This window comes from Trichosurus vulpecula, chromosome 4 (genome assembly GCF_011100635.1).
Source record: "Trichosurus vulpecula isolate mTriVul1 chromosome 4, mTriVul1.pri, whole genome shotgun sequence".
In the NCBI taxonomy this organism is placed as follows: domain Eukaryota; kingdom Metazoa; phylum Chordata; class Mammalia; order Diprotodontia; family Phalangeridae; genus Trichosurus; species Trichosurus vulpecula.
Window position 1 is genome coordinate 140,717,183 of NC_050576.1, and position 27,810 is coordinate 140,744,992.

Below are 27,810 nucleotides of genomic sequence, written 5' to 3' on the forward strand. Positions count from 1 at the left end.
CCTACACAGTTCTTGTCTATGTCCTATTATAAGTCCTTCAAAAGGGAGTCTATCCCAACTACTAGATATGTTCCTCCTATGTACCAGCAAGACTCTTAGACTCTGCTAGAAATTTAGTGAGGTGCTGAGGGTACAAAGATGTTCCCTGCCCTTAAAGTTTCTTCTAGCTTAACATAAATATAATATAAATAACATAAATTTATACGGTCCTTACAAATCTCCATGAGCCTAATGGCAAGGCTTAAGGTCCTAGAAAAGTGGTGTTAAACACAAAAAGAAACCAATTTCTTCCTATCTGCATGTTGGCTTAAAAAACAAACCATAAATCAAGACAACGTTTTATTGTATTTTTCAAAAAATGCATCTTCTTAATCTGATTTTGTCACACTTGGGAGTGCATTTGGAGTTGGGGACAGAGATGAACAATGAGGAGCAATGGTATCAATGGTAGTCTTTAAAGGGATACAACAATATAGGGACTGAGCTAGCTGAAAAGAGAATTTGAGTCATCAGTGTCTCATTCTAATATTCGTGCTAGCTGAGTGATGCTAGCTACTACAGCAGCATGGTGTGAGTCAGTCATAAAATCATGTTATCATAGGGCTAATAGGGAGCTACAAAAATTTGTCTAGTTTCTTTCTGCTTTTTTCTAAGACTAACAACCAGATTCCCTCACACAAATGGACAATCTACTACTTTAAAATGTTAGGGAGGTGATGCCATTATATCTATACTCATGACCTTGGCCATCGGTAAATTTTTCCTGATGTCTAACCTAACTGGTGATGCTATTTGCCAAGAAGTCTCCAAAGAATTAAAGCTTCCTGTTGCTCAAGGGGTAATGGAGAGGCACATGGTCAGAGTCACTACATTATAACATATTATGGAAAAGAGTGGGAGAATCATAAAAGCTACGATTAAAGAAACATATGTCCCCTGTGCGTAGAGTGCTTTCCCCACCTTACCCCTCTAACATTGAATGCTAGGTCCCTTCCTCCCAGCTCAAGTACATAGGGTATTGGACAAAGAGTGAGGAAGACATAAGTTCAAATACCATTTCAGATGTATACTAGAAGACAGAGGTTCAAATACCATTTCAGACATATACTTAGCTATGTGACTGGCCTCAGTTTCCTAATCTATATAACGAGAAAGCTGGATTCAACAGCCTCTTAGATACCTTCCAGCTCTAAAACTATAACTTCTTCATTCTGTAGTCTAGATAAGGAAAGGAAGATCACTCCAAACCTGAGAGAACAATGAGTAATAAGCAATTTTTTCCATATCTCCTTATCCCAGTGATTCTAGGATTTCTATGTTCCACCATTTTCTCTTCCCTTTTTTGATTCTCTATCCTCATCCTCTCTATACTTCTACTAAAACATCTTCTCTTTAAAAATTCTCTACTTACCTAGCTGGCCCTAGAGTAAGGAGGGAAAAATATTCTTACCTTAGCCCCTAACACAGGATAGTATCATAGTATAATATATTTTTCAAGTTGAGTTAATGAAGAATTTATTAATTGCTTACTATAGGTCAGGCATTGTTTTAAGTGTTAGGGATACAGAGAAAAGCAGATTCTCCTCAAAGAGCCTATATTCATATGCAGAAAACAACTAGATATCTACAAGATACAGGGTAAACTGGAGAGAATCTCAAAAGCAAGGCGCTAGCATTAAGGATGAACAAGAAAGGCATCTGGCCCCAAGTGGAATTTGAGCTGAGGTTTATAGAAAGCCAGGGAAGCTAGGAGATAGAGGTGAAAAGGGAGAGAGAGAATCCCAGCAACAAAAGATAGCACACGAAAGGAAAAGAAAAAGAAAAGAAAAGGCATCTGGAGACATCGTCTTATTGGAGAAAGCGTAATCCAAACTGTGTGGCTGGATTATATAATACTTGGAAGTCAAGTGTAAGGTTGTGTTTGTCCTTTGTTTTTGAAGAGGACCATGGCACCAGGGAAATGATGACATGATTTGCAGTTGACTTTGATTTGAGTGAGAGAGGGCACAGGCAAGGTCACCAGCCTCACTTTCTCCTCCAGAGCCATCTGGATCCCGTGACCAGATATTCATCAGGATGACTGAAGATGACCCAGGATGCAGTGGGAGACCCTGGCCCTTTTAGGCTAAGGCCTTTTCCTATACTCACTTAGAGTAAGGTAACACACATTCAGTGAATAGGCCTCTTTAAGAAGTGAATCAAGGCATGGCCCCTTTAATTATAAAAAAAGAAAAAAAATCAAGCTGGGAGGGGAAGACCCTCAGGGCTGCTGTTCCAAAGAGAAACAGTTACTATTGACATTCACTCTAAGTTTGGAGGTCCCAAAATACAACAATTAAGTGGAGCTTGGGCAGGGACCTATTGTGGTCCAATCTATGAGCTTCAGAGTGAATTGTGTTTATGTTTTATGAAAGAAGAAAGAAAAGAAGAAAGAAAGGAAGGAAAGAAGAAAAAAAGAAAGAAAGAAAGAAAGAAAGAAAGAAAGAAAGAAAGAAAGAAAGAAAGAAAGAAAGAAAGAAAGAAAGAAAGAAAGAAAGAAGGAAGGAAGGAAGGAAGGAAGGAAGGAAGGAAGGAAGGAAGGAAGGAAGGAAAGAAAGAAGGAAAGAAGGAAGGAAAGAGAGAGAAAAGGAAGAAAGGAAAGAAATCTAGCCAATAAACCCCAAGTTAAGTGGGTAGTTTCTGACTATCAAAATTTACCCAGGAGAGGGAGAGGGAGTGTTTTGAACATAATTCCACCCTTATTGTTGGTCTCACTTTATATCCAAGCCCTGATGGTCTAGTATCAACTTCTTAGCATCGACAGCATCAGGATTTGCTCCTTCCTGTTGGTCTCTGGGCAGCCAGTTGGTGCAGTGGATAGAGTGCTGGGCCTGGAGTCAGGAAGATTCATCTTCCTGGATTCAAATCTGGCTTCAGATACTTACTAGTTGTGTGATCCTTGGCAAGTCACTTAGCCCTGTTTGCCTCAGTTTCCTCATCTGTAAAATGAGCTGGAGAAAGAAATGGCAAACCACTCCAGTATCTTTGCCAGGAAAACCCCAAATGGGGTCATGAAGAGTCAGACTTGACTGAAACAACTGAACATCAACAATCAGTCTCTGCCCTAAAGGCATAAGAGAAACCATTTCTTCTTTTCCAAATAAATTCTCTTCCCCAAGAGAGTGCCAATGAGTTTATGAATATGAAAGTTATTTTGACTCTTGAGTTTTTCTCACCCACAAATTGAGGGATTTAGACTAGATAGTATGGAGATTCCTTTCAACTTCTAATAATCATTTAGAAGATTTCTGGATCCTCTCTGTAATTTTTCTGTATTCTTTAGGATCCTTCCTCCAAAAAATCTAGCGTATATTTAATATTATGCCTCTACTTTCTCCCTCATCATATATCATGAACTTAAAGTACAAAGTTCTCATGTCTTCTCAAGGCACCTATTTTAACTTGGGAAGATAAGAAAGATGCTCAAATAACTGAATAGAAATTGTCCTATATTGGGAACTAAAGCACCTGAGTTAGAATTTTGCCTCTATCACTCAGTGAACTGCTTGCTACCCATGTGACAATGATTGAATCATTTTCCCCTCTAAGCCTCAATTTCTTCATTTGAAAAATGAAGGATTTGGGCATTTAGGTGATACAGTAGATAGAGCACCAGGCCTGGAGTCAGGAAGATCTGAGTTCAAATCCAGCCTCAGACACTTGCTGTGTGACCCTGGTAAAGTCACTTAACCCCTATTTGCCTCAATTCTTCATTTATAAAATGGCAGCATACTGGAGAAAGAAGCGGTAAACCACTCCAGTATGTCTGCCAAGAAAAACCTATGGATGAATCCATGGGGTCACATAGAGTCAGATACAACTAATTGACTGAACAACAATCTCTAAGGTTCCTAGTAGCTATAAATCTATTATTCTATGAACTTTGGTACAACATAGACTACAAATGAGGCAAGAATAGCATTCCAACACTGAGATGTGGTATTATCGAGCCTGCCAGAAGAGGGAAAGACTTGAGGGAGATTCTCCCCAATTTGTCTGCCATTGTTTATATTTCAAATCTGGTGGGTCCTTTACTCTCAGGAAATAAGCATTGGACAGTAGAGTGCCTTGAAATAGAATTCTACCCCATGAAAAATATAATGACAGTTTTGCTCAAAGGAGCTATTTAATGGGAACTATACAGGACATAGGTTATAGGACTGATTATCAGCTCAATAACAAACCATCTAAACTAAATATAAGTTATAAGCTCTCAAGCACATATATCAGACATTTCCTAACATAGTAAACCATTCAGCTCTATAAAAATTACTTCTATGTAAAAAAGAAGTTTAATAGTAATCTTAAAAACCTAAGGTACACAATTATTACTGAAGAGAGTTTGATGATGGCTTACATCTTTGGGGTTCAGTTGCACATACCTTGACATGAGGCCATGCTGACATTTCAACTCTTGGAAATAAGTAAAGAAGAGGAAGATGGAGTAAGAAAAGACTGGTGGTTGCTCCTTTGTTTTCCAGAAGAGATTTAAATAGGAGGGAGAGGGAATAGGAGAGAGAGGATGGGAGGTGAAGAGGGAAATGGGAAGGGAGGAGAAGTTTGAAGAGATGGAGGGAGAGAGGACTAATTCAAAAACAAAACAAAAAGAAATTCTAACATGAGCTTCAGATTACTACGGCTGGTTCAGCCAAGTCACATGTTCCTGGTCATCTTCTTTATTAATGGATCCAAAATTTCTCCTCATCAACCTTCCCAAAAATAAAACAAATATCTTTATCTTTCCATGTTATAATTTCTGTCAGACCTGAAGATCTAAGAAGGTGTTTGTTGTTTTCTTTTTCTAGGGAAGAATTTTGTTTTAAATTGGAAGGGTCAGCAATATCTTTGCTAAGTCTCTGCTCCAAAAGAGATCAAAGAAAGAGGAAAAGCACCAACATGTCCAAAAATATTTATAAGAGGTCCTTTCATTATAGTAAAAATTGGAAACTAAAGTGGTACCCACCAATTGACTAATGGCTGAACAAATTATTGTATGTCAATTAATGTGATATTACTGTACCATAAGAAATGATGAAAAGAATAGTTGCAGGGAAACATGGGAAGACTTGAATGAACGGTTGTAGAGTAGAGTGAGTAAAAGCTGGCAGACAATTTATTTAATAAAAATAACATTGTAGAGACAAATAACTTTATTAGATTTAATAGCTGGTCAGAGCAAATGACTAACTGTGATTCCAGGGGACTGATGATATAGGCTACCCACTTCCTAAGGGGTGATGGATGGAAGATGCAGATTAAGGTATAAATTTTTGAATATGGACAATATGAGAAACTGTTTGGCTTAACTATACACATTTATTATAAGGGATTTGCTTTTCTTTCTTTTTTCAATTGGAAAGGCAAGGAGGAAAGAGACTGAGGGAACTCTTTTTGGATGATCTTAATCTCCTTAGTAAAGTAGGAAGCAAGGTCATCACCTGAGGGCAGGGGAAGCAGGAGGCTTGGGGGCTTTTCTCCACTGTTATCTGGGTCTTCATCTTATATTTCTACATCTATGCACATTTCAAATTCCCTGAAGAAAGTAAACAGCTTCTGAATGAGTGAAACAGACAAGAAGGCATTACCCAGACTATAACTCCTGAAAAGACCACATTCTACATTTGAAAAAAAAAACCCTGCTTATTTTAAAAATTGAAATTTGCTCATTTAGGGTAAGGACATGTAGGGTATAAATTACCACTTGGGTGTCTCACCAGAGCTGGGAACTTTAAATTCCATGTTTGAAACTTCAGCATAACATTTGAGAATTATCAAAATATTTATGGTCGTAGTTTCTTGTTTTTCTTTTTTAATTTTTGTGGTAGTGGTGTTTTGTTTTCTTTGGTTTAAGGAGGCAGAGAATATACTACTTGTTTTACCATAGGCACCACATTGCCCTGTTCCCATGTATGGGAGGCAGCATATCAGGAGGGTCTATTTTTGTCTTTAATTCCAATTCTTTGGTGACTTTGCTAACAACAATCTGTCTCTCTGTCTCTGTCTCTCTGTCTCTGTTACTGTCTCTCTCTTCCTGCCATCCTGAAAAAAAATATTACATGCCCTCTAACTTAGGAAGATGTTAAATACTTAATAACAGGTGCCAGAAAGCAAATAATTGGATGTGAAATGAAATATATTTGATAGCTAATGTTTATACTATACTGTGGTAAGTGCTTTATAAATATCATCTCATTTGATCTGCACAACAACCCTGGGAGGTAGATGCTAGTATATCCCCATTTCATAGATAGGAGAACTGGTAAAAAGAGGTTAAGTTAGTTGCCCAGGGTCACACAACTAGTAATTATTTGTGGCTGGATTTGAAATCAGGTATTCCTGGCTTCAGCTCTATCTACTGTGTCACCTTGCGGCCTCTAATGCCAATCACTTTAATAATAGAGCCCCTTAAAATACAGCACATGGTTGTATCACCAGTCCAATCATAACATCCCCTTAAAAGAAGTAAAAATTGCTTCATGTAACATAGTTAGCCTATAAAGTATGTGGTAGGCCTGTTTGCCAACACCAAAATTATATAGAGTTCATATTTTGTAGGAATTGATGCTAGTTTCTGGAAAAAATAAAAAAAGGCCATTAAAAAATAAACCCATGACAAGAATGTAACATTATGTTGCAGTAGAAATTGTCCTGGCTCTGGAGTCTCTGGACCTCAGTTCAGAATGCACCTCTGTCGCTCATCAGCAAAATCTGTGTGTGATATTGGGTGACTCTTTACCTCTTCCAATCTGTTCATCATTTACAAAACGAGGAGGTTTGACTCTGAGGTCCTTTCTAGTTAAGATCCTTTCTAACAATTTTAGAGAACTAGGAGGCAAAGCTGTAATTGAGGATGAGCTGCTACTGGTATTGAGAGTTTATTGTGGGCCTATCATGAAAGAAAAGGCCCTCGAGTGTAAATATTAGTCCATCGTAGTAGGTAATTGAGTATTTTCCTGAATTTCTTATACTTTTCCAACAGCTGTAAGTAATGATCTATTACTCCAGGAAAATTCTGGCTAGTGGTTGGGCATCATAGTTTCCATTGAAAATGTCACTTTCCCCTAGTTGTAGTGGTGTTTTCAGGAAAGTAAAAATGAAAAATGATTGTTTTTATAGAATTGAGTAAAAGGGACTTGAAGAATTGTGTGGGGATAAAATGCAGAGGGTATAATTAGAGAGATGTATGACTGGAAAAGGAAGTGTAATATAAGGAAAGGATAATCAATAGGCAATCCTTGTACCGCTATGATATCTATGCAGCAACGAGAGATCGAGAGGAAGACTGGCATGTTGAATAGGCACCCTGGAGAGGACTTATGAAAGGACACGGACCAAGAGTCATTTAGGATGAGATGGCATACATGGGGTGTGATCCACACAGTTGAAAGGAGTACCCACATTGACTAGATCCAGTATCAAATTATAAAAAATAGACAGTTGCTTTATATTCAAAACTACATTTTGTAGATGATGTTTCTAGAACTAGAATGGACCTACGAGGGTATGTAGTGCCATGTTTCTGAAAGAGTGTGCTGAGGCACACTAGTGGTTTGCTGGGTCCATGGCAAATCCTTGAGACTTCCTCATCCCCAGCTGTCCTCCTTTCTCTAATCCCCCAAGGGTAGTTTGTAGCCTTTTTCTCCCTTAGAGACAAAACCTTGGACTTCCTGAGGGGAAATAAAGAAGGTAAGGGAGCAGGTGTGGGGAAAGAGAAGCAAAGGAATACCTAGGTAACAGGTCTGGAAGCCTGACTGCCCAGGAACCCTTTTTTGTTGCCAACTTAAATTCTAAGTCTCCCATGGTTACTCACAGGAAAAAAGAAATACTGTGTCATAAGAAGAAGAAGAAATCTGAGAAACACTGATCTAGTGAAGTCCCCTCCATTTACAGAAAAAGAAACTTGGGCTCAGAGAATTTAAATTACATTCTCAAATTTAGACAGTCTAGCCCAGATTCTCTGACTCCAAATCCAATACTCTTCCCTCTTCTGTGCATTGCTTCATGTCCTCATCCAATGTGTTCACCCAAAGAATTATTAAATTCTAAGATATGCTGCAGCATTGGTAGAGTGAGTTTCCTCACTGGGAGGACCATCAACCAGTTAAATGTGTACATATTTCACACTTGAGGTTTTCTTTATCTTGCCCCTTTCCATACCAGACTATCTTGATTATTTAAAAGGCCACATAGGGAAAGCACGGTGAACTGGAGATTGTTGTTTGTCCTTCATTTTTGCAGAGGACCAATGATATCATGGCTGATACCTTGACTTGCACCTGAATTTGATTTAAGTGAAGCAGAGTTGCACAAAGTCATCAGCTTTTCTCTTTCAGTCATCAAAATCCAGTGGCAGGACAAAAGTCAAGATGACTAGCAATGGCCCGGGATGCCGTGGATGACCTCTAAGGTGATGTCTCTAAGCCCTCCACAGTGCCTGCTTCAGCTGCCTTCGTGGCCATTGGGACAAAGTTTTTCTTCTTCCCTTTAAGCTGGGGAAAGTCTTCACACACTTGATGTAGATATCTCCCTAGTTCACTGATGGGTTTGAGGTCTGATGGTTACCCTCAATATGGTTTAGACTATCTGCAGAGATGGTTTTATGGGGTGTGGCTGCTGCAATGCTATGGCCTCTTGGAGCCCCAGGTGAGAGTTGGGTCACAGGTGAACACCAAAAGTGGATAAGCAGCCATGAAAAGTGCTTGGCAAGCCCTCATACCAGAGGTGTTAGGCCTCCCTGAGCATCTCATGAAACAACATCAACAACATAGCCTGGAGAGGAAGCAGTCCATTGCTGGACCTGTACTTGAAACTTTCCAACTTGGAAACGCCTGTAGAATTTGGAGGACTTTGTGTGTGCAAAGTCACCTCTACCATGATGAGGCAATGTCTGAGTAGGACTTGAGTAGAGAAAAATATAAATATTTTTCAATACTAAATATAGTCAATACTAGTATTCATGTGTGGATTTGTGGATTACTTGTGACCTGTTTTTTCTACATCCTTAGCACTTAGCGCATGGCTGTTGTCTTTCATTCTTGAAAAGGACCAAAATGACATCATTATGTTAGAGTCAAGTTATAGTGTGTCCGACTATGGCTGATCAGACCAATACAAGCTCAGAATGCTCTACCACAGGTTAGGCACACATAGTCCATGCCAACATTTGATGTGGGTTCTCTAAATTGACGCATCTTGCCTTTCTCTTGAGCTACTTCAATTCTGCTTTGCTCATAGAACACAGCACCTTCTCTGATGTGGGCACTCCATGCTAGGCGGTCCTGTGCCAGTGTCTCCCAAGTCACACAAACAATTCTAAAGTTTCTTCCAACCTGGTCCATAGGTACTTAATAAATGCTTATTGGTTTCATTTGAGTTCTATACCACCTTCCAGTTGGAAAGAGGTTGGAAGAGCTTTGAAATGGAAATAGCACTGTACTGGTCTGGTACTGTACAACCTTAGGCAATATGTTTAACCTCTTAGGTCTTTTACTCTCCTCATTTGCAAAATGAGTTAGTCTAGAGAGTTAGCCTAGATTCCTAGTAAGGTTTTCTCTGGCTCTAAATCTGTGATCTTGTGATCCTTTGATCCTATGAACAAATAGTAAAATGAAGGGTTCTCCTATGCAACATAAAGTAGAAATGGCTTCAGTTTGACAATAAGAGCATTCTATGACACTCAGGTTGTGACTATCTTTTTTTTTTTCATCTGTAAGAGAATAGTTATGGGACCATTGAGAGAGGTCTCTGTTTGAATAATCTGTCTAGCACCTTCTGTGGGGTATAAGATTCACCCACAGCCAGCACCCAGAAAGCTGCCAACAGCACAGGTTCTTCTGATCTGCTTAATTAAGGAAAGCAAGGTGAAGGGGTTGACAAGCTTACTTTAATTCAGCACACAAATATCATTCGCTTAGTTCAGGGGAAAAAGTCAGCACATTGAACTTCAGAGCAAAATGCAAACAAATTTCAAACATCAATAGACTTTGTCTGATTCAAATTCCAACACATAGTTACCAGAGTTCAACAAAATCTCAACATCCAGGTTTACAAGCTGGAGGGCTCCTTAGCTACAGCTGCCCAGAGTCTCCTCATCAACACCATCTCCAGAGCCCCGCACAAATGGCTCTGTCCTCCCTTCTTATAGGGCTTCAGACATCAAAATTCAACTGGATCACCAGAGCTCAGGCTCTGGTGATTGGTTCTTGAGTTGGTCCCTCCCCTTAGGACCCTGGGAGGTTCACATCCACATGGATTATGTTAACATCTAATGGGATTTGGGCCTGGGGCTTAGCACCTAGTAAAGCTCACTGAGATAAGTTGAGTCACTCAAAGAAAACAAAGGCCATCCCGGTTACAGTCTCACTGAAGAGGTCTCTTTAGGTTCTGAGAATACCTTTAGCAAACTAAATTATATTTCTTAAAGTAATAAATCTATAGAGTATGGGGTTCTAGAAAATCATAGTTGAGTAATTTTATATTAGTTGGACTTCAAAAATTTGTCTTTGTATGGGATGCCTAGAATAGCCCAGGGTTCATGGTCTGTGCTTAATGAATGCCTGTTGAGTTGAATTGATAGGAATGTTCCTGTGCTTGTTGACTAATTAATCTATTATTTTTTACTAAAGCTCAGGTTGTCCCTGCCCCCCCCCCATAGTAGAATGGGGAAAATAGGAATAATCACACCTATTTAGGGGTCAGTCTATGCACAGTGAGTCTTCCATTTCTATCAGCAGCATTCCTCCAAGTTCCCCTGGCCTGATCTCTAAGGTAGATCTCGCTATAGGGGATTTTGATGTACTGTTGTTGAGTCATTTCAGTCGTCTGACTCTTCGCGATACCATATGGGGTTTTCTTGGCAAAGATACTGGAGTGGTTTGCCATTTCTTTCTTCAGCTCATTTTACAGATGAGGAACTGAGGCAAACAAGGTAAAGTGATTTGCTTAGGGTAACACATCTAGTAAGTATCTGAGGTCAGATGTGGACTCAGGAAGATGAATCTTCCTGACTCCAGGCCTCGCACTCCATCCACTGAGCCATTTAGCTGGCCTGATCCATTAGCTTCCACCAAAATCTTAACAGAAGGCCAATGTGTACACATAGAAAGGACTTTGGATAAAATTACTTACCTTATTTTAGTTAACATATCTTCTTAGAAATTTAGACACATGACATGTAAATCTGGTTACCTCAAAAACATTTGGTTAGTATTTTGGCAATCTAGCTGTCTAAAAGTTGATTAAAAACAAACAACAAACTATTTCTTCTCTCTACTTTTCCCAACTTAGGACCACCTCCTTATATTTTTCTCAGACTCTTGGTGAATAGTTTTTTTGAAAGGTCATTTTAAGACCCAAATAGGACTGTAATGATAAAATACTTCTATTCCTTATGGATGCATGAATTCATCAGTGTGAGGATTCCTTTCACTGACAAAGATTGCAACTCATCTCTGAATTGATAGAATAGCTTTCAGGTATGTTGTGCTAGAGAAAAATTCATCCCCTTCTGGTCAAACTGGTAATGAGCTTCTCTCTGAATTTAACTGGCTTGTCAATGGACAATAGACTTATTTGGCCTTATTCTCAAAGACTTTCCATATTGATAGGATTTGTCTGAGCTTCTATAATTAAAAAAAACAACATGCAAAATTAAGAAAACAAGCAATTGTATCTGCAAGACTTAGTTTCCTTATCTATAAAATAAAGGGGTTGGAATAGATTCCCTTCCAACAGCTCTTTCTGCTCCAAATATTTAATCCTATAATTCTAGGATCTGTTTATTCTTTAATAAGAGCCTGTAAAAAGGTGATAGAAGGGCCATGGTACAGATAACTTAGTTGTTCTCAGTCTACCTCTCAGACCTCATTGCCTAGGCCAACTTTAGTGCTCCCCCAACTCCTCTTTCCTCACTCAGCATTATTTACTGGTACACAAATGTTTTAAAAATCACTGCAAGAGCACAGCATCCTGGGTACTTATCATTATACAATTACCCTGATCTCATCATGTGGGAATTCCAGAGTGTGGTCAGCCTTGCTGGCATTGGCAGCAAAGAAAATCTTAATGGGTTCGTCTTTCACCATTTGAAAAATAATTTTCAAAGCACAGTGCTCACCATTTTGGAAAGCTAATTCTCTTCAGGGTGCAATACACAGACAGTCAGAATTGACTTTGCTAGCCAGGAATAACAGCAATGCCCCTGACCTGGCTGTCAATACAACTTATTCAGATGCTAAAGTAGCTTTCTTCAGGAAAATCAAGTGTTCTGTATGTAGGATAAGGCATGGAGTCCTATAATCATGTCTCTTCTTTCCTTGGAAGGGGAGGTCACTGAACAAGTACAAAGCATCATTTTTGAAGGGTGGTGACACTAGTTGGAGAGTTTATTTCTGAATTAAGGAAAGAAAAGAAAGGATTTCTGCCATCACACATGGGGGAGGGGAGACATCACAAGCAGCAATGTGGTAAGTTTTTATTTCTTATTTTATTTTAAACCACCATATTAAAAACAGATGAGCCTCATCACTGGAATTTTGTGGGTTCTAAATCTCCAGAGAATAATAACTTCATGGCGTAATATAACAACATTACACACATATCAAGATGGCATTTTAAATCATATTTGACTCACTAAGCCTTTATAAAGAACCTACTAAGTGCAAGACAGCTTGTACCTCTTTGCAGAGGGAGGCAGGAGCCTCCCTTAGAGTTCAGAAATAGGAGATGAGAAAAAATATGCTAGGCTTTGAGTCACCCACTTAGGGCAAATTTTTGTTTTTGTTTTTGTTTTGGCTGAAATATGACATTTGGAGCCTTAACCTAAAATAAAGGAAATTAACAAACTTGGCTTGGTTGCATTTGCAACAGAGCAGTCTTTGCATTTCTGGACTTGGTATAATTTAAGGAGATAATAAAATAGAAATAGAGAAACTTGGGCAGGTTAGAAATCATTTTCCCTTCCTCAGATCTAGCTTAGTACTCTTTCTCTCCACCATTAGAATGTAATGTTTTTGAGGGCAGGATCAGTTTTTCCTTTTGATTTTTGTATTCCTCGTACTTAGCGCTGTGCCTGGGACATAAGTGCTGAATAAATGCTTTTAAATGTCTGACTTATTCTCTCATATAATTTTTACGCTCTATTTTGCATTGCATGGTTTAGTAATACAGTGTTGAAATTGGAGTTAGGAAGGCTTGGGTTCAAATCCCATCTCAGACATTTATTGGCTAGGTGACTTAACCTCTTGGATTCCACCACTATCCCTTCCCCCCCTTTCAGCTTCCTATTATGTATCATCTTCCTTGATTAGAATATAAGCTCCTTATGTGCCTTTCTTTTGTTTTGTATTTGTGTATTCCCAATGCTCAGCAAAGTGCCTGGTACACAGTAAGCTCTTAATAAATGCTTGTTGGCTATTGAGTGACTGATCCTCATTTGTTCTTCTGGAAAATGGACATACTATTTCATATGGTTGATCCAAGTATCAAATGAAATATCTGCTAAGTGCTTTGCAAAGCAAGATATAAATGTTTATAATTATAATTATTTGTGCACATGTATTGTATGTCCTTATAAGAGTTATAAGTTCCACAAGGGAAAGGAGTATATCTTAATTGTCTTAATAGTCCTGTCCAGAGCCTATCCTAGTGTTCTATAATATATAGAAGGTCCTAAACACACGTTTATTATATTATTTTTTTCCAGCTTTAAAAAATGAGTGGCTAACAAGATGTCAGACAACACTTGCCACCCTGACTCAATTATAATTCTTCATATTAATGCTAGAGTCTAAAGTAGGGTTCTGTTTATTCATGAAGCATTGCATATTTTTTGAGCCATGGAAATCCTACTCTGCTGCCCATCTCATTTTAAACCAGGTTCAGCCCTTGACTTTCAAGATAACTTTTCTTCCTTTGCTCTAGCAGCCTTCTCATGCTGGCAGCATCTCCACCCCCACAGCCTCCTACAATTGGTGAGTTCCTCCCCAGAAACTCCATTTTGAGGAAACATCCATAACAATAATGCTGACCAAACCCAGATTAGCCTTTTATGTATTATCTTTACCCATTAGAATGTAACCTTCTTGGGGGGAGGGACTTTCTTTTTTCTTTTATTTCTATTTCCATCATTTAGCACAGTGTCTGGCACATTGTCAGTGCTTAATAAATATTCTGTCTGTCTCTATCTACTGGGCCCCTCTACCATCCATCCATCCATCCATCTGATCAAGGTAAGAGAATGAGTCTGCCTTTCCAAAGTCTATGTCAGGAGCACAAACTCTGGTAGATTCTTCCATCCTGGAAAGGCTTTAAGTCTGGTCCTCACAAATGGCTTGTTTGTTTCATGAGAACTAGCCTAGCTACGTATACAGAAGAGTATTATAAGTGGGCTGGCTATTTGGTGATGAGGTATTTGCCCATGGAAAACCAGAAAAATACCAGGGAAATAGGTAATGCCAATACTTCAATGCAATGGCGGTAGAAACAATGTTTAAACAGCAACTTGCAACGGAGTCCCATTGTTAAGCCATACTTTTCTAATAGAAACAGGCATATTAAAATACAGATTTATAAAAATACCACAGATCATGTTGCCTCCTAAATATTTCCAGTAAAAAGTAGTTTCTCCTTTTTGGAATAGATGCATCCCAATGAATTTCACTGCTAAGCAAATCTTATTTTCTCCTTGACTTCATTTATATAATTGGCAGTGTGCTCTTACAGGGAGAGAATCACCACTGGTGATTGAGAATGAGAAAAGATGACCCTCTCAGTAGACTGAGTTAAAGTTGTTTGGCATAAAAGATTTTAAGATCGGGATTAGCCCCTTGACATGCTAGATATTACAACATAAGACCAGTTTGGGGAGCATTTTATTCCTTCAGGATATCTTTAATTCAGTGACTATTTGTCTCCTACCCCCAACTCAAATTCATTGCTTCATAGACTAAAATATTATTGTTCTCTATTATTATTATTTTGCCCTTAACATATTTCCCCTTCTGGCTTCATCATTTCTGTTTGTAGTGTTATTCTTCCAAGTTTAAGACCTTCAGATTATTGTCCATTATTTCTCATTAGTCTTCTCTATTTTCCTTCTGCAATAATAATCTCATTTGCTCTCATACATTCATCTTTTTCTGGATTCCCACTGTTAATATCTTAGTACAAACTCTCATTATTATCTACCTGGCCTATTTAAATATTCTCCTAACAGGTGTTCATATTTCTGTTTCCACCTGTACTTCTATAATCCAACCTTGCCACCAGTGACAGAATAAACTTTGTTTTTCATAGATCAGATCATCATTCCTCTGCTCAAAAGCCACCAGTCACTCTTCATTGCCTATTGAATAAATCAAATTGCTATTCCTGATATTCAAGACCTTCCACAATTTGGTATTAGACTTTTTATTTTTTAAAAAATAGATTTAATAATATCACCAAAACTTCCTTAAGAAGCCTTCTCCCTCTACTCTCTGATACACAGAGCCATCTCATATTACAAATAACATTTTTTAAAAAAGAAAATGAGGTTAAAAATCATGAAAGTAGAAAAAACCTATTCAAAACATTAAAAAAAATCCTGCAATAAATTGCAATGTAACATACCATTGACCTCTCACCTTTGCAAAAGTGTGGGATGAGGGGTAGTATCTTCTCCCATCTCTTCCTTGGAGCCATGCCTCTTTGTAATTTTTCAACATTCACTTTTGACATTTTGTGGTTTTTCTTTCTGTTTACACTGTCATAGATGCTGCGTATATGGTTTTCTTGGCCCTGCTTACTTCACTCTATATCAGTTTATGAACCTTTTTTCCTTGTTTCAATGTATTTATTACATTAATCAATTCTTATAGTATTATCATGCTCTGTTACATTCATGAACCACAATGTATTTAGCTATTCATCAATTGATGGGCATCTATATTTTCTTAATTCTTTCCTATTGCAAATGGGGACTTTCTCCTTATCAGTTCCTCCTTGGGATATGTCTGGTAGTGGACTCTCTGTGTCAAAGGCTATGACATTTTAGTCATTTTGTTTGCATAATTCCAGATTGCTTTCCTAAATGATTATACTGATTCAGAGCTCCACCAACAATGTACTAATATGACTCTTTTCCCACAACTCCTCCAACATTAATTATTCCCATCTTTTTCATTTTTTTCCAATTTGCAGGGTGTGAAGTGATACCCCAGGATTCTTTTTATCACATTTCTCTTATTATTTTGAGCATTCTTTCATATAGTTGCTAATGATTTGCAGCATTTTAGAGAACTGTTTGTTCATACCCTTTGACACACCCAGGCTTTGATGCATGCCTGGATCATGTAGGATGGAGACCACTAGGAGGCTCAATGGATAGAGCATTGAGTCTGGAAATAGGAAAACTTGAGTTCAAATATGGGCAATCCACTGAACCTCTGTTCACCTCAGTTTCATCAGTTAGAAAATCGAGATAACTATAGCATCTACATCACAGAGTTATAGTGAGGATTAAAGGAGACAGTACTTGTGATATATTTTACAAAAATGCCTGGTACATAGTATGCATCATGTACATGCTTATTACATCCTTCCTTTGATAACTTAACTGTTGGCAAATGGCTTATGATATTATCTCTGTTTTTGTGTATTCTATACATATATGTTTGTGTATATATAACATATGTGTGTATATGAGTGTGTATAAATGTCCTAGAAGATCAATGCAGTTTTAAATTTTAAGAACTTCAGAAGTATAAATGAAATTTATAAAAAACTTTTGAAAGTTTAATAAGATGATCTAATATTTATATTTTTATTAAAATTCAACATAACTATTGTCTTGTGCTAAACATCACTTTAGTCAATTTTCATTCTTTGTAAATCCTTTTATCGATTGCTATTCAGTGACTGAGTAGATTCCATTTGTATTCCTAGCCTTAAGAACATCCAAAGAAGATTTGATGCATTTGTGACAGTTTTGATGTGGCTCTGTAAGAAAAACTTCAATGGAGATGGATCAGATAACCAAGGTAGCCAAAAAAGAAGACCTGCTATTTGAAAAGGTGAAAAGGTCCTTCAGAAACTCTCTTTGTCTCTGTCTCTGTCTCTGTGTCTCTGTCTCTCTTTCTCTCTTTCACACACACACACACACACACACACACACACACACACACTCTAATGACAAGGTGACCTGTCTCATTAAAATCAAAATTACAATTTTATTATTCAAAATCACAAAATTAAGTATAAAGGAAATTTAAATAAACTTTCAAATAATATTTTTGTACATTTATAGCATTAAATTTCTGAACTTATTAAAGCTTAAAACTATTCAGTTGTTTAGTTGTGTCCAACTCTTTGGGATGCCATTTGGCGTTTTCTTGGAAGAGATATTGGGGTGGTTTGCCATTTCCTTCTTCAGTTTATTTTCTATAGATGAGGAAACTGAGGCAAATGGGATTAAGTGATTTGTCCAGGGTCATACATGTAATAAGCATCTGAGGGCAGATTTGAACTCGGGAAGATGAGTTTTCCTGACTTCAGGTCCAGTGCTTTGCCCACTGTGCCACTTAGCTGTTCTTAAAACTATACTAAGAGTTTTTAGACACCTTGTATATGTTAATTGATTCTATAACTTGAATACAAAATGCTTATTAGAGAAATTTGATGCAAATATGCATTTTTCCCATTTGGCCACTTTACTGCTTATCCTAGATGCACTAATTTTGTTTCTGCAGAAGCTTTTCAGTTTCGTGCAATGAAAGTTATCTAATTCTCTTTTGTGATTGCCTCTATCCCTTGTCTGGCTAAAAATACATCTCCTACATATAGCTGTGAAAATTATATGATCTCCTCTCCTAATTTTTTATGATATGGTCTTTAATACTGTATCCATTTAGAATGCCTTGTTAATATGCTATAAAATGTTGGTCAAAGACTAATTTTTCCCAGACTGCTTAATAGTTTTCCAAGCAGTTTTTAAAAAAAATTAAATAAGGAGTTCTTTCCTAAGTAATCTATATTTTGCATTTTATATAATGCTTTGTTATTAAGTTCCACTGTTTCTGATTCCCCCTTACTTACTCTGTTCCACTGATCTACCTCTCTATTTTTCAGTCAGTACCAAATGACTATGATGATAGCTGCCTTACAATATAATTTGAGGTCTGGGAGTGCTATCCTCCCCCATCTTCTTTTCCTAATTTCCTTTGATATTCTATCCAGATATTTTGTTTTTCCAACTAAATTTTGTTACTACTTTAAGTTCTATAAAGCAACTCTTTGATAATCTAATGGGTATAGTCAGGCTTTGGTATATGCCCAGATCACTTAAGATGGAGACAACCATGTGGGAGGTGGCAGAGACCTGCTTCTGGGAGAAGACATTCTGCGTTCCCTTACCATATCAGTAAGAGCAACCTCTTTCCATTGACTGCATAGCAAGAACTGCCTGGGTCTTTAAAGTTACCAGACTCTCCTCTCCTTTCTACCCTCCACTCCCCTCAGACATTTTTAGTGACATCGGAGAGAAGAGGTAGACCAGATTCCCCATATTATGTTTCCAGTCCCTACCTGTCACCTAGTGACAAACAATACTTCTTCTGCCACACCTCTACCACATAGAATCCCAAATTTCTTTGAGGGTTTGGTCACCTCCTTCAAGAGGCCTTTCCTGATTCTCCTAGTTGTTAGTATCCTCCTCCTCCATTATTATGTGGATTTTTCTTTTTTGGATGTATGCTCTATCTGCAAACATTTTGCATCCCCTGGTAGAACATATGCTTTTTGAAGGCAAGCACTGTCCACAGTATTTGTAACCTCAAGGGCTACTACAGTGCCTGGCACATAATAGGTACTTAATCAATGCCTTGTTGATTAATTGTAACTTAACTCCCTGCTTCTCTGTCACTTAAAATGCCTCTAAGTGATAGGCTATAATATCATACTCACCCATGGGTACCAATGTCCAATACAGTGCTATTCAATTTAGCACATTTTTAAAGTTCAAAGCATATATAAAATGAATCATTTCTGGACTTTGTAAGTTTGAAACAACAGAATAAGAATTAAAGTAAGAGATAGAGAAGAATTTTTGCATCATGTTAATGAAGCACTGTTTCTACAAGTGTTCTAAAACTTTAGAGATGTTTGCCACCATCAGGAAAGTGATCACTTGGGAACAAACCATTCTACCAATGTCTTTCATGCACCAGATTTTATTGTGGCACATGGGAAATTAAGCTCAAACAGAAATTTTTTGGTTTCATAGTGCACTATAATATGGCTCCAAAAATGGCTTAAAAATCCATGTTATCAAAATTGTAATACAAATGTATATATATATATGTATATATATATATATATATGTTTAAGCCATTAACAATGATCAGACCTGCAATAGAAATTCAACCTTCCTGTTCCTTCTAAAAATAGCAGATATAAGATCTTATTTCTCATTTTTTCCTCTGGTTTAAAAATAAGGCTAGAGATTTTAAAGATTTTCTTAGGCAACACATATAACATAAGAAAACAATTTTTATTATTCATTTTATTTTCATATAAATTAACATTCTAGAAAAATTGAAATAGAAACACTAAATACAATATTGCACATAGTGATCTTGTTAAATGTTCTATTACTTCATTGTAGTATGGTAATATACAAGTAGTTGAGGGAAACAGGAAGTCTATAAAATAAATGAACTACTCTATCTTTACACTTAAAATAAATCCCAAATATAAGAACATCAGATTATACTTTACATAAATACAAACATAATTATGAATCAGTGCCATTGCAGTGGTCTATTCTTTTTAATTGCTTTCCATAGCTGGCTCAAAATAGCAAGATTTATCCCCTTTTATCACAAAATACTAATCTGCCAACATACCACTTTTTTTTTCTTAAGGAATCACATTGGCTAGGCCTATTGCCACCATGACACATTTTAAAAGCCCATTAATTTTTTCCTCTTTAGCTAGAAGAAAAGAAAGAAAAACAAACAAAAAAGCTTTTAAAAATAATCTATTAGATAACAAATATAACTACATTCTCAATTTGCATCCTTTAAATTATCCTGGCATATTAATTCAGAAAGAGCCAAGGACAGTTCTGATTCCTTTTAGTGTTGCCCAAATACCCTGGCAGGTTACAAATAATAAAACAGGAGTACATTGTTATTCAATCAGGGGCTTATTTTATTCCAGTTCTTGCTGCAAACTGAAAGTCTGTGGGCATCAAGTATTTAAATTCCTTCCAAATATTGATAAATGATCCTTTGAGAGCATATGTGAAGCAGTAATGAGGATAGTTGCCGCTTCTAAATGATTATACCTAAGAAAATCATTAGTTTCATTTAGGACGGACAATTTAAAACTAGGTTAAAAATATCCTCATTAAAACGAAAATTCCTTTGCTTTCCTGTTAATTGCTAAGAACAGTTTCTTTTTGTGGTGGTTAGGCCTCCTGCCTCACTGTTCTGACCCTATTCAGTATCTGGAATAATATAGCAATTGGAAAAAAATACCCATAATCATCTTCTTCACAAATCATTTGGGTACAGAGAGCAATGAAAGAGTTGGGAAAGCATTGATTATATGGGGTAGACAGCACTTAAATATTTAACATACTAAATACAAATGTGGACATGAAACTGATCCAAATAATTCACGAGGAGTAACATTTTCCTTTCTAAATCTCAGTGCAGTATAGTGGAGTCTAGTTGCTACTGGAAATGGCAACATTAATTCACATCACAGCAACACACGGGCTTAAACCCAAGTTTAAGTTTTTTTTTTACTAGGTTCTGAATATTTGTAGATGCTCCCCCATTCGTGTACTTTTCTGTTCTTTTAGTATTCTTCCATAGGCTTAAAAATAAAATAAAATATGTGACACAATAAAATAAAAGGTATTCCTGTTAGTCTGCTTCTGAGTGGGTCACTTTTGCTGTTGCCTTTGAATGTATTGTGGTATAGGTGGTATAGTGTCTGTTACTTGGAGGAAAATACTAATTTTGATCTAGTTTCATTTTGGAACAGTTAACAGTTGTGATACATGTTTCTACTGAAATCAAGCTGACTTAGAACATTAGTCTTTAGCTGGATGAAAACGGATTGAGCTGATTTCCTTGTATTTAGTCAGATTTCTATCATTTAAGTACTAGAATTCATGCCATTCATGTTGCATTGTTCTCTATTGTTGGCTTTTTTAATTCAGTGGGTTTTTTTAAATGGATATTATTCTGAGAAAATACATAAAAGTTGTAACTTTCAGAGTGCACACTCAATTACTGTTAGAGATATTATAGTAGCTTCCGACGTGAGACAATCAAGGATAATTCAAAGCCCCAAATTAAATATCAGTTACACCAACATGCAAAGTGAAATGTGGTTTAAAAACCACCCCAAACTGATAAACTATTGCTGTATAACAACCTAATTTATCCTCAAAAAACAAGCAAAGACTTTGGGGGAGAGGGGTTACCAGCTGGAGCTTTTGCTATTGATAACTCTACAGTGTGTATGGGCTTCTTGAAATTGGATGAACAATGAAAAAACAAGTTAAAAATCAGATGTTAACCACTGTTATGAATTAAATGATGCTTATCATGGGTAAGATAATGCAAAAGCTATAGTACCAAATGTTGGGAAAAGTTATTTTTTGTTGATAAAACTAAATTTTTTGTTTTCCTTTTAAGGCTATTCAAAAACAGTGCTAAAAGTAAGTCCATGTAAGCTTTTAAGATTTGGAACTCTTTATCAGACTACAAAACATCCACCTGCAAAGAATATTTTGGAGACCTTTTTTAATCTTCCTAGAAGTTTATGCCTATTGAGGCAATGAAGAATTCTGATAAATATCTTGATACACTAAGAAACAGGGTTGTTCTAGCATTATAGGAATTGCCAAGTAGAGATGGAATATTTAACTACCGCTTTGAATGATAACATATCATGAAAGGGTAGGAAATGTATCCAAAAGATGTGTCACTAGCCTGGAAAATTATCTGAACTAAATCTATTTAAAACTTTCAGTCAATGATCAAGAAAAAATGACAAAGAAACACATAAAAATGAATGTGTTAAAATGGTTGTTTTATAATGAAGAATTAGATAATACTCATCAAAATTTTGGGAATTTAACTCAAAATTAAGCAAGTGATTGCCGCAAAATGAGGACATATTGCATGTAATATTTTTTTTAATGTAAAAAGTAGTTTATTTTCTGGGTCAATAAATTTAATTATTTTACTTTTATATTTAATTTGTGCACAGTACAGTGGAATTGATCAGTGAATCAGTCAAGAAAACAGAAACTAGACTTAGGTCAAGATGAAAAAACAATGATGTAGTTTCCTTTCCCCCCCCAAATACAGTGAACTGTGTTGATCTAGTGGCAATGATATATCCATTCTGACTTTTGGTGATCAAATTTTCATGCTTATCTTTGCTTTCTGAAAACAAACAGACAAGATAGAAAACAAAGTTAGACACCAACATTTCCAAGAAGTTTAATGGTATCACAACGTCAATGCTACTAAGTAAAACTTTTCTATTTGGAACAGATTCCAAGGAAGATACTACATGCCTTTCATGGGCAAGCTTCTTTTCAGTGTTTCATTAGACTTACATAAACTAGAGGGTAAGTGCTTCTCATGTTCCACTTTGGATCATGTAAAAAAGATGTTTTCACCACCATATGCCTCTGCCCCCAAATCAAGCAGACTCTCCTTCAATTTTATGTACAATGTTTCTCCACAAGTCTCAGAGAAATGTGACTAGAGTTAACAAATTAGTCAATGTTCCCCTTCACTTATGACCTTTTAAACATATATTTCAATTAAGGAAGGAAAGTACTGAAAAGAGGCTGTCTGCACAATACATTTCAAACTGAAATTTGAAACTTGATCCAAATTAAATGAACTATGATTTGTGGGAATAAGAAGGAAAACAGTGTTAGTAAGTAAAATATGGTTCCAAATCATGTCATTTTTTCTCCTTTCTAATCGTATTCCATCTTAGATTATTGTAATAGCTTGTCTTTATAGACAATGCTAGCAAAACTCAATTGCCAAAGTTCTTCAATTTTAGAAATATAAACCAAGGACTCATTTAGTATCTTCTGTCTTTGGTGGCATCAAACCACTTTCCAAACTTTATAATTCAATACTTCAATGGATCTGTGGTCTTATGGATGTGGGTACTCCCTCCAACTCAACAGGGACTGTTGCAATGGCAGAGACAATGGTGAGATAGCAACTTATCTACATAGTCTCAATCTGTATGACTCTTATTCATGTGCCTCCATAAATGCTCCATGAAGAATTTATGCATTGCAATGGAGAGTTTTATGTGTTAAGATTTGATAAGTATCAGTGTAACACTTGGGTTATCCATTTCTTATCCATTACTCTTATTTCCAGGCCTTCTCCTGATCACAGATTTCTAGGATAATTTCTTTTAAGTCACTTGTTTCAGTCAAGTCATCCTTGGTGATTTACTGTAACCTATCTACACCCAATGATAAGTCTTTCAATTGCCATTTGGGTCACCTATAATTTTGATTCTTCAGAGACCATAGTGTTGCAGCCATACAGCCAGGAAAATATAATTTAGTATTTTAGAAAACAGCTTATGATTGTTTAACGCACTAACTTTCCAAATTTAACACAATTTGTTGTGTTCCTTATTCAATATGGGTCCAGTTCATTGGCCACTTGCAGTGTCAGTCCAAGATATATGCACTAATTCAATGGATTGTTCATTCAACTGAATATCCTAGTGTGATTAAGAGACATTTTTTACCTATTTGTTTTCTTTTTCCTATGCTAAAATTTGACTCAACTCTTTTGAGCAATTGTGGATCCCATTACAGAAGATTTGTAGTGTTCTTGAGCTTGATACAATCAATACAATGTGTTATCTAAACGAAATCATCTGCAGAACTCCTTATGATAAATCTCTTTTCCATAATCTAAATTTCAATAATTTAATTATCAGTCTGCATACTTCATAACATACACATTATATAAATTATTTGCTTCACTAATAGTGAAGCAAACTTGTATGCTTAATGCTCCCTTCCCGCTGAATAATAATTTGTCACATTATTTAAATGGATTAAGTGGCAAGAGACAAATCTTAACTTTGGTGGTTAAATTCAGCTCATTATCTGACATCTGTTAAGCAACCAACTTTGTAATGCCACTCCTGGTTCTGAATTTAGTTTTCACAGCCCTAGGCAAAGGACAACACTAGTTGGAATTTCCCATTTTTCTCCTAATCCCAATAAAGCTAATCAAATTGTAACATTTACTCAAACTTCAAAGGGAAGTCTGGAGAAAGTTTGAGAAATGGGTTCCCTTTTCTCAATAGTCTCATCCTCTTTTTCAGTCTGAAGATTCTGAACACCCTTGCCCCAGCCCAGCCAAAGCCTTGTCTGTGCAACTGCATGAGCTAAACAAGAAACTCACAACTGATATCAGCATAAAGGGAAAAGAAAGACGTAAGAGACAAGCTTAATTGTGTATGTATCCTTGTGTGCATTTTATGAGCAAGTTCTGAAAGCCATAGGTTATAAACAATATATATACTTACGATTCCAGAGTCATGTTTCGGCTTTATTTTATACAGAGATTTTTCTTTTTTCTGCCTACACACTTCCTCTGCTTCTTTTACTCTAAAGAGGGAGAGAACACATTTTGAAACACAAGCTGAAGAACAATAAACAATTCCTACTATAGCAAGTGAGAACTTTATAGCCAGTAAAAGCTTCAGAGAAGCTTCTAAGCTATACCCCAAAAGATACAATGGAAAGCTTTGCAAAATGGTGCCTATCAAAAGTAATAAAGACAAACTCCAAAATCTCCTTTTGGAGACAACATGTCGGTAGGAGAGTGACCTCTCCTTCTGCAAGCCTAAACTAGCAAAGCTTAGGCAGATCCTGCCAGGCTGAAAGTATTTGGAATATAATCAATATTTGCTTTTCACCCTGTTTTTCAAACTTCATCATCTGAAGAACATCTTGGAAGGTTTTATCAGGGAAATTCATAGAATGTCTCTCATCTGTGAACTAATGAAGTAGCTTGAAGGAAAATTCACACTTTAGCCTCATTTAAAGATTCCTTTTTCAAATTCATACTTTCAGGAAATAGGCTTTTTGTTTATGGAAATAGGAAAAAAGAAATGTATCCCTTAGATGGGGAACAGAAGAAACTAACTTGCTGTTGAGTGATTAGTGGTGTGAATTTGGCCAAGTCGCCTACCCTAGGCCTTAATTTCCTCATCTATCATATATAAGGATTGAACTAGATAATCTCTAACATTCCAGCCTTGATACTCTAATGATCTATGAGTCTGTGAGGCTACTTTATGTTTAAAAGATCATCTTTCTTTTTAGAGCTGTGCATACTGTGTTCCTGGAAAAATAACAACAACAAAGAAGTCAGGCCCTCACATCTTAACCAAATCCTCTTATGCAGCTCTAGAAGGCCGATTTATCCAAGAGAAATGTATAATAAATATACTTCTCAAGTCCTGGCTGTGGCAAAGCTCTGATTAAGGAATTCATCTTATATACAGTTGAATGAAACATTTACTTTTTACAATTCAATGAAACAAATACAGTCCAATATCACTGGCAAGAAGATTAATGATACAGTATACATTAAAGCATGACAAATGGAAGCAATTCCTTTGGACATAAAAAGCCTGCTGGGGTTGGTCTTGTTAGTAATTCCAGAAAATGATGACAATTTAGAAGACACTTCATTGTTGTTACTTTTATTACTTTCTGCCCAAGCAATAAATTGTCTTTAATCCTCCCTCTAAACATTTGTAGAAGAAAAAAAAAGTTTCTTTATAACAAGCTAATGATTGCAGAGACCACATTTTCCCCTGAAATAGCTACCAGTAAATTTAAGTTGAAGTATTTGGATGAGACATTAAGAGAAAATTTTTTTGTGCACTTAGTCAAAATCCTGTAGATCCCTCCATTAAATTCACTTTTGACTCTTTTAATACATTTTTTCCTCTTCAAATTTTGTTGGCATTTAAAAATACATCTCAAAAGTTTTTAAAATAATCCAAAAATTCTATTTTTCCACCTTTTTATTTCAATCTCTGAATACATGATGGCTATTTGTGAACAGCTGAGTGTAATGATAAAGAATTTTTTCATTTCACTCTAAACTAATAAGGAAATTCCTATATAGCAGAGACATTTGGAGGGTTTTTTTTTTAAAAAGAGAATCAAAGAGATGAGAAAGATGGTAAGAGGTTTTTACAAAGCCTTCTCTTTTACTTGGGCTGGATTGATTAGATTTGCCAGAACCAAAAGTTCAAATATAGTCTAGTTTGGTTATCCTCTTAAACTGGGCACTATTCCCACGTGAATTAGCATAGGCAGCAGCCCAGTAAAGCCAGCTTTTTGAAATTGTGTCATATAGCCATCAGGTTAGGAACTTGACTCCCAGGTAATGTGTCCCACAGACACAGGTTTTCATAAATTGTGATAAAAAAGCTTTATTAATTTGGTTGTGGTGGTGGTGGGAAAAGAGGGAGCCAATATGAATGAACAAAACTATGAGAAAGAAATATTTTTTTAAAAGATATGAATTTTGATATTTTGAAAAACACTCTAATTCAAACTATCTGCTAACTTCACAGTTCTAGGTAAAAGTCCTAAGGGGCCCCCTTTAGTAAAAGATGAATAGATTAAATTTATAAAGAAAAGCATTGATGTTCAGATCAATTAATTAGCATATATTAAGACAAAACAAAAGGAGACTCAGTAAGCTGACAGAGCTTACATTCTAAATATAAACAATCAGATACACAATTAATATGCTAAGTCTCTCAAAATAAGCTTTTTAATGAGACCACATGCAACCTGATTAATATTATTAATTTGATTAGAGTGGGAGTGAGAATAACCAAAGGTTTACAAAATAGGAGATTTAGATACATAAGAGTACCACTGAAAAATTAAAGGCAGAAGGTTTATGGAGAAGAGAAAATAAAACCAGTTATCAGCTGTGATTTTTGAGGTACTTGTAGAATATCCAAATGGAAATATAGTTGGAAATGGGTGTCTGAAGCTCAAAAGTGAGGGGAGGGATGGAAAGCTACGCTTGTGAGTCAACTGCTTTGGACATACTTGAAGCCCTAGGTGTGAATGATATCTCCAAGGGGAAGATTGTAAAGGAAGAAGAGGGACAAAAATATTAAGAGGTCAGTTAACAGATGAGGAACTAACCTGGCACCTAGTGAGTATTTAACAAAAGCTTGTTGGTTGGCTGGCTGATTATTTGATTGAGTAAATCATACAGGGAAAGAATGGCATGAGAAGACCCAGGAGATTGTGGTGCCTTAGAAGCCAAGAGTAGGAAGGGTTGTCCGCAATGTGTTGTTGTATACCGTTTGGAGGTCAAGAAAGATGTGGGTTGGAAAAATGCCTTTGTATTAGGTGATTAAGAGGTCACTGGTAGCCTTAGAACACTTTTAGCAGAATGGCTAAAAGCCAGATTCCAGGAGCCCAAGACAAGGATGGTTAAGGATCACATGGAAACATCCACTGCAGACATTTTCAAGAAGTTTAGCATGGATAGAGAAGAAAACATTGGGGGATTCAGGGCAAAGAAAGGCTCGCAAGCAAATTTTCTCAAAATCTGTGAAACTTTTTGAATACTATCACTTTACATGAATAAAAAGAACAAATGGTTTTTTTTTAAAAAAAACTTATTTAAAGCTGACTCCTATTATTACTCTCATTCCTAGCAT

The 27,810-nt window shown here is 36.5% G+C and overlaps 1 protein-coding gene across 1 annotated transcript in view; it reads right to left on the reverse strand.

Moving 5' to 3' along the window:
* Positions 1–22,278: 22,278 nt before the first annotated feature.
* Positions 22,279–27,810, reverse strand: part of FMN2 (formin 2) — a 478,670-nt gene continuing 473,138 nt past the window's right edge. Inside the window, exons 18-19 of the mRNA XM_036757134.1 lie at positions 24,628–24,709; positions 22,279–22,484 (exon numbers count right to left, since the gene is read on the reverse strand). Of these exons, the coding sequence (XP_036613029.1) occupies positions 22,458–22,484; positions 24,628–24,709 (109 nt within the window). The 3' untranslated portion in view covers positions 22,279–22,457. The remainder of the gene's footprint in view (positions 22,485–24,627; positions 24,710–27,810) is intronic.